General features: G+C 54.4%; 1 protein-coding gene across 2 annotated transcripts; it reads right to left on the bottom strand.

Moving 5' to 3' along the window:
* Positions 1–771: 771 nt before the first annotated feature.
* On the bottom strand, positions 772–7,734 carry YIF1A (Yip1 interacting factor homolog A, membrane trafficking protein). 2 transcript variants are annotated; one of them, XM_077822386.1, is made up of 8 exons: positions 7,541–7,734; positions 6,234–6,451; positions 5,443–5,547; positions 5,001–5,079; positions 4,525–4,582; positions 3,914–4,069; positions 3,147–3,240; positions 772–2,547 (listed from the first exon to the last, which is right to left on the bottom strand). In XM_077822386.1, the coding sequence occupies exons 1-8, from the start codon at positions 7,569–7,571 to the stop codon at positions 2,392–2,394; spliced, it is 897 nt and encodes a 298-aa protein (XP_077678512.1). In that variant the 5' UTR covers positions 7,572–7,734; the 3' UTR covers positions 772–2,391. The 2 variants fall into 2 exon arrangements, with proteins under 2 accessions (XP_077678512.1, XP_077678513.1); XM_077822387.1 differs by lacking the exon at positions 7,541–7,734 and adding an exon at positions 6,832–6,958.
* Between the last annotated feature and the right edge of the window lie 69 nt (positions 7,735–7,803).

Raw genomic sequence — 7,803 nt, 5'->3', positions numbered from 1 at the left:
TGGCCTGTAGTTCCCTGCATCCTCCTCCTTCCCTTTTTTAAAGATGGGCACTACATTAGCCTTTTTCCAGTTGTCCGGGACCTTCCCCAGGCGCCATGAGTTTTCAAAGATAATGGCTTTGAAATTCTTCCTCCCACAACTCCTTTTTCAGACTACTTTAAGCATTGCAGGGAGCAGGGCCTGCACTTGTCCCCCACATGGGTTCAAAGCCCCCTATAGCCAAACACTCAACCCTGAGCTGTAAAGATATCAAACCCTAATGAACCTCCCACCTCCATCACTCCAGGGCACAATAATGGAATGACTGACACAATAGAACTCAATTAATAAAGAAGTGTGGTATAATTAAAACCAATCAACATAGGATTATGGAAAACAGAGTCTGTCAAAATAACTTGGTATATTTTTTTGAGAGTCAAAGATGAGTGTTGATGTCAAACACTTATCCTGGGGTACCATGGCAAATGACTTACAGAAGTCTATCTTAAGAAACCAGATCAATACTAAATCACCACAGCACACATTAACTGGATTAAAAACTGGCTTACTGATCTGTCTCATGTTGTACTTGTAAACAGGAAATCATCACTGGGTGCATATGTTTCTACTGGGGCCCACAGTGATTGGTTTTTGGCACTATCCTGTTTAGTATTTTTAGCAATGACATGGAAGAAAACCAAAAATAATTGCTGATAAAGTCTGCAGACGACACAAAGATGGGAGGACTAGTGAATAATGAAAAGGATAAGTCACTGATACAGAACGAGCTGGTAAGCTGGGTGCAAACAACCAATATGTGATTTAATATGGCAAAATGTAAAGTTATACATATAGGAACAAAGAATGTAGGTTACACTTACAGGATGGGGGACTCTATCCTGGGAGGCAGTGACTCTGAAAAGGGCTTGGGGGGTCGTGGTGGATAATCAGCTGAATGTGAGCTCCCAAAGTGAATCTGTGGCCAAAAGGGCTAATGCAATCTTGGGATGTATAAATAGGGGAAGACTGAGTAGAAAAGAGGTTCTGTTACTTTTGTAGGTGGCGCTGGTGCAGCATCTAGTTCATAATGCAAGAGGGATGCTGATAAATTGGAGGGCTCAGAGAAGAGCTAGGAGAATGATTAAAGGCTTAGAGAACATGCCTCATAGTGAGAGACTCCAGGGGCCTGATCTATTTGGCTTAACAAAGAGAAAGCTAACGGATTACTTGGTCACACTTTAGAAGTACCTAGTGGGGAACAGCACTTGGATAACAGAGGGCTCATCAATCTAGCCGACAAAGGTCTAACACGATCTAATGGCTGGAAGTTGAAGTTAGACAAATTCAGACTGGAAATAAGGCACAAGTTTTTAACAATTTAATAATTAACTATGGAACAACTTCCTAAGGATTGTGGTGGATTCTCCATCACTGGCAATTTTTAAATCAAGATTGGATTTGTTCTAAAATATCTGCTCTAGTACAAACAGGAATTAATTCAGCTCAGTCCCATGGCCTGTGTCATACAGGTCAGAGTAGATGATCCCAAAGATCCCTGTTGTACTCAGTCCTGCCTCAGAGCAGCAGGCTGGTCTAGCTCTCTCTTCCGGCCCTACATATCTATGATTCTGTGATATATAATCTATGGTTCTATGAATGGGACAGAAATTGCAGAGTGGCTTCAAGTTGCGATTGAGGGACACTGTACTAGTGCTGTGTGTAGAGGGGTCCACAAAGCCTGCAAGGGTAGAATGCTCCCCTTCTGAGCCCCCATCCTGCTTCCTGCTGCACAGCCCGCCTAGTACCATGAATGGGCATTGGGGCCAGGGCTGCAAGGGCAAAGTGCCCCCTATTGGGCCACTGCCCCACTCCCTGCTGTAAAGCTCCCCCTAGCACCATGGCCCAGCACTGACACACAGACTGCTAGTTAGTCAGGACTCTTTATTCCCTCTCTCCCAGTGTTGGGTTTTGATGGAGTTTTCCGGGAAAACACTGATATGCTGGAAACACTGGTTTTTTAGGTTACTTTCCACCGCAGGGGACTGAAGGACCAAATACTCACCAGCAGAAGGGAGGTGGGGGGATAGGGCCCTGCACCCAAGGTGATGTGGCTGGGGAAGTCCCAGAGGGCAGGTTAGTGTTATCATCCCTCCTTCATAATGAGGGTGAAACTGAGGCATAGGCAGGAGAAGGGACGCACCTCAGGTCACCCAACCAATTAGGGATAGAACCCAGAAGTCCTGGCTACCAGACCCCGCATGGGGGTCTGACGTGTCCATTCTTCAGGTTGTGTGTGGTCCCCGCCAGCTGTGCATTGCAGGTTGTGTCTCCTGGGTGCCTCTACGTCTGGGGGCGTCCCAGGAGTCCATGTGTCTGGGAAGGACTGTCCCCCAGGCGCTACGCTGCCCCATCTCAGCGGACCAGGTGGAAGGTGAGCCAGTAGACGATGAGTGGCTGGCAGGCAGCAGCCCCCAGGGTGACATAGGTCTGACCACGCCCACCGCCCCTGGGATGCCCCATCCCATCTGGCACCAGGGACGGGTGGAGCTTCATTCGCAGGGAGCGTGCCTGGGGAAAGACAACATTAGATATAGGGGGGAGCCTGGCCTGGTAACCCACCTGCCCCTGTCTCTCCCTGCCACCACCTCAGCTGTGGGGAGACAGTATTAGACATGGGGGATGAACTGGTAATTATCCATGCCCACTCCTCTCCTCACACAGCCCCATGCCCAGGGCCCCACCTCTCAGGATTGTGGGGACTGCGCTGCCCCCATGGGGTGAGTTGAACATTGCAGCTACTGTGGCTGAGGGAGCCATTACCAAGTCCCATGACGCCCCATGTTCAAAGGCTACTGCTGCCGCTGCCCTGCAGCTGGGATTGGCAGATACCACCCTGTGGGGACAGGGCCCTGGAGACTAGCCCAATGGGATGGCCTCAAACGGCCCACAGGCCACATGGCCTCGCTCACTTCTGAGGCTCTTCCCCTTTCTCCACTCCCAAGCACCTCCAACCTGTGGGGTTACAGGGGCTATAGCTGCTATAGAGAAGCAACCCCCATTCCTGGGTGCCTACTGCCAGGGATTTATGGGGGCTCTATGTGTCTATATAGGGGCTGGCCCTAGAGATTACAGAGGCTGTAGGTGTCCATATTGGGCCCTGCACTCACCAGGAAGTACATGAGGGCACAGGATGTCCAGGCAAGGGCCACGTAGTACCCATCACTGCCAAAGAGCAGCCCCCCCAGCACAGCCAGGATCATCCTGGAGGAGACAGAAATTAGGGGAGGGCAGGGCCAGGCAGTGAGAGGGGGCTCCTCAGATCTCCCCTCCCTGCACAGATGCACCAGACTCCATACTCCAGCATCATGTCATCCAGCCTGCTCCCTCACCCTGGTGGGACTCCTCAGACACACCCTCAGTATCATCCCACCCAGTCCCCCGTTCCCAGCTGGACACCTCAGACCCACTCTCAGCTTCGCCCCATCCAGTCATCCCAACCCTGGCAGAGTCCCCAACCCCACCCCAGCATTACCCGGTCCAGCCCCGCATTCCAGCAGAACCCCAAGGCCCACCTCACTGGTGCATCATGGGAGATATAGTCCGTGCAAGGGAAACTCGCACAGTGGAGAATGGGGGCTTGAGGCTCCCGGACTATAACTCCCATGATGCCCTAACAGCAGCTTTTCCCCCAAAATTTTTGAGCAAAACTGAGATATTATTAGAATTTAAATTTTTGCCAAAATACTGAAATTTTCCATTAAAAATTTAGATAATTAATTTTTTGTTTTCATTAAATTATTTGCATTTCAGCCTAGTTTTCTGTAACCTCTGCCCCACATTTGTAGCCTTGAACCCCCCCTCCCTGAGAGTTGCCTGGCACTGCTGCCCGCCCAGCTGGCTTGTGGCAGCAGAGCTTTCCTGTGTGCAGACTCACCCCACATATTTGTACCCACTGTAGGCGAGCAGGTCAAAGGGCGTGAGGTCGCTCTGCACTGTCACTAGGTACAGACTCAGCAGCAGGGCGAGGACCTCGATAACGACCCACACAAAGGCAGTGCTGGCGCACATGCCCAGCACCTCCGGGGAGAACCTGCCAAGGAACCATGATAGCAAATCAGCCTTAACTTCTGCCTCTGGGGTGGGGTACAGGTGCTATTTATACAGGGATCCCTTGCCTGGCATTGAGACGCAGCCACCTCTGGAGTGGGGTGCAGGGACCGTTTACCAGCACATAGCAAAGCTACACCCGAGTTTGAGAGAGGAAATGGGGGAGAATCCTGCAGCTGACAGAAACTGTAGCAGGGATTTAGAGACAGGTAGAGTCACCCAATCTGGAACCTGGCTAGGAGGACACCTGGGTTCACACCTCAGCTTTTGAGGAAAACCCCAGGTGGATCCTCCACACCTGGGAATCACTGGAACAAAGGACCCACTGTGCTAGGGCATTGGGGTCAGCGCTGCCTGCAAGGGGAGAGCGCCTCTGACAAAGTCTGTGGGACAAAGGTGGGCTGAGAGTTTTGGTGGCTCTAGGGAAGCAGGACCCACCTTTGCTGCAGGCCCAGGGCTATGCCGGCCAACAGGATGTAGGTGATAAAGGCCATGGCTGAAATAGAGACACAGATGAAGCATGAGCTAGAGCTTCCACTAAGGGGAAAACACAACCCATAGACAGGACAGGGAATGTGAGGGGAGGGGATCAGCCTCCCAGGGGACAGTGCTAGCTATGTCTGTCTGCCTAACTGACCGGGCAGTCTGTCCACTGACCCCCCGCCATCCATTCATTCCCATACACACCCTCTCTCTCTGTCTGACACCTCCCAACTGCTCTCTCTCTCGCACTAGATACAGACAGAAACGGGGGGTCCCTTAGACCCTAGCTACCAGTCCTAGGAGAAGGGTCATCAGGCCCTGGCCCCTGGGGCTGTGGGTGAGTGGCCTGAGAGTGGAGGGCATCAGACCTGACTAACCTGGGCTAGGAGGAGAGGCCCCTTCCCCATCACTATTTGCTTGATCATACTCACTGGGGATGTACAGGTCGGGTGCGTTGATGTCCTGCCGGGGTGTCAGGGGTGTGTCCCTGCTGTACCGAACCTCCCAGTTCTAAAGAGAAGGGAGAGTGATTAGATACTGCCTCTAAGCCTTGCAGATCCTTATCCATTAAGCAGGGGAAACTCAGGCACAGACATCATCATCATCATGCAATTGAACCAATGGCAGAACCCGGACTAGAATCCAAGAGTCCTGGTTTCCCAGGCAAACCCCGCATCATCCCCCCCAGTATCCCACTGAACCACAATCTCCTCCCAGAACTGCAAATAGAACCCATGAGTCCTGGCTCTCAGCCCATGCTCCTCTATCCCACTTGATCCCATTCCCCTCCCAGAGCTGGGGAGAGAACCCAGGAGTCATGACTCTCAATCCCACAGCTTCTGCATCAGGATGTGCGGCAAGGGCGTCCCGTACCTGGTGTGCATATGGGAAGAGCAGCAGCGCCAGCTTCTTGGTCACATAGGCAGTGTCCACGGCGAAAAAATATTTGAGTCTGTTCACGGACATGAACCTGTGGATCTGTGCAGGGAGAGAGACGGGTTATGGAACCAGAAAGGGGACTTGGGACTTACTGTGCCAGGAAGAGCAGGGGGTCGTGCTATGGGGCATAATGGAGGACTAATCACACCAGGCTGCACAAGGAGATTACTGCACTGGGCAAAATGGGATGTGTGTGACAGGGGCTTACTGCGCTTGTGGCATCCTGGCAGGACAAAGCCCATCACTAGTCAACTAGTGACACCTCCCCATTCTCCTGTGCGGGCCAGATCCAATTTATAGACAAGAAACTGAGGCAAAGAGACAGAAAGGGAACCTTGGAGTCCTGGCTCCCAGCCCATCCTGGCTCTAATCCACTAGATCCCACTCCCCTACCACCGCCAGGTATATAACCCAGGAATCCTGGCCCCCGAGGTCCACTTGCCTCCCAGAGCTGAGAAAGGAACCCAGGAGTCCTGACTTCCAGACCCCTCACTTTAACAAGCAGACCGTGCTCCCTTTTGGGAAAGGACCATGGAGACTCAGTTCCCTCTGCCCAGCAGAGGGGGTACTGCCACAGTAGGGGAGGACTCTCCCGACCATGGGGGGGGGGGGGGCAGGGTATGCAGACTCCAGGGGCTGCAGAGCATTCAGCACCCCCAATCTGCCCAGCCCCCTCCATTCTAGCCCTGTGCAATGCAGGGGTCTGGGTCTTGTCCCTCCTGTACCTCCTTGTGGACAATGTCCTTGCTCTGGCTGGCGATGGAGGAGCCATACGCCACGGCCACGTTAGCCATTGGGTCAGCCAGTAGGGTGTTGAAGCCCATGTCGATTCCTGAGGTGGGAGTGCCTTGTGCATGTGGGAAACCAGCACTGGTGTCATCGAAGAGCTGGTGGGGGTCCGGGGCAGGAGGGACCATGGGACCCCTGACTCGGTGCTTGGAGCCTGCAATACATATGAAATCAACGTTGATCAAATGTGCAGACAACATGCAGATTGATAAACAATGACTGGGCCAGGGCTGTCACACAAAGCAAGCTGAATCGATTGGGGATCAGGGCCCATTCAGACACACTATATTTTAATCAGCCAAAATTGGCAACCCATCTAAGAACAAGGGGGTCAGGTCGTGCCGATCGAGCTGGGACTGTCTCCTGGAGAGCAGTGACTCTAGACAGGATCCAGGGGTCAAAGTGGACAAGCAACTGACTATGAGCTCCCAGTGCCATGTTGTGGCAATGAGGACCAAGGTGACCCTTGGAGTCACCCAATCTGTAACCAGAGTAGGTGTAGGTAGGAGCACACAGCACTGGGTAGACCCTTACTGGAACAGGGCATTTGGTTCTGGGGCCACAGCTTGGAAACCGGAAGAGCGTGCAGAAAGGAGCCGTCAAAGCGACTTGGGGGCTGAAGAATAAAGTCTCTCACTCGAAGACTTTAAGAGCTCCAGCTGCTCAGCTTCTCAAAGAGAAGATCAAGACTTCCTCCTGGTGTCTAACTGCCTTGCTGGGGAGCGGCGAATGGGACGCAGCTGGGAAATAGGGACACGCTGGTCTTTTCTTCCTGACTTGGGGTGGGGGGCCACTCTACCGTGTAACTAACTCACGCCACATCACAGCAGGCCTGGCCTTGGCATCGCCCCTCCCCACACAGGGCCTGGGGTCCCCCCACCCCAGCTCCTGCAGGGCCCTGGACGGTGTCAGGAGGGCTGAGCCCCATTACACCGGGCGCTGCCCCCAAACCACCCTGAGGCTCCCCGCCCCAGCCCCGGAGAGACCCCCGAGTGCCCGCTGGGGTCCAGCCCCCACAGCTGCCCACGCGCGGGGCCAGGGGAGCCCGGAGCGGCGGGAACCCGACGCCGCGAGCCCGGGGGCGGCTGGAGGCCGCGGCGGAAACACCAGCCTGGCAGGGGCTAGCGCTGGCCCGGGGCCTCCCGAGGGAGGCAGCAGCGGGGACCGGGAGGGGGGGCGAACGGCCCCCACCCCCCACTGGCCCAGCCCTCAGGAGAGGGCGCGCCCCGAACCCCGCACTCACCTTGCCCCCCGTAGCCCTGGTGATAGGCCATGGCGGGCTCAGCGCGCGGCCAGCCTCCGCGGGGCTTTGTGGGTATGAATAACAATGAGCTGCGGGCCCCCCCCACAGGCGCTTTCACGGGCCCTTCGTTCGCTGCGGGCGCCTCGTACCGAACCCTGAGACCCGGCAGCGGCCACGTCCCCGGCCACACGCTCCCCACTTCCCATTGGTCGCCGGCGCACGTGGATTGGACAAACGGTCACACTGATTGGCTCAGGAGATAT

The sequence above is a fragment of the Eretmochelys imbricata genome, chromosome 7 (assembly GCF_965152235.1).
Source record: "Eretmochelys imbricata isolate rEreImb1 chromosome 7, rEreImb1.hap1, whole genome shotgun sequence".
NCBI classification, from domain to species: Eukaryota; Metazoa; Chordata; order Testudines; family Cheloniidae; genus Eretmochelys; species Eretmochelys imbricata.
This window is presented reverse-complemented; position numbering and strand designations above follow the sequence as displayed.

Coding starts and splice junctions, on each gene's coding strand:
- YIF1A (XM_077822386.1), bottom strand. CDS start 7,571: ATGGCCTATCACCAGGGCTACGGGGGGCAAG. Junction 6,452..7,540: donor CCAGGGCTACGGGGGGCAAG/GTGAGTGCGGGG, acceptor TATGTATTGCAG/GCTCCAAGCACCGAGTCAGG. Junction 4,070..4,524: donor GCCCTGGGCCTGCAGCAAAG/GTGGGTCCTGCT, acceptor GTTCCTTGGCAG/GTTCTCCCCGGAGGTGCTGG.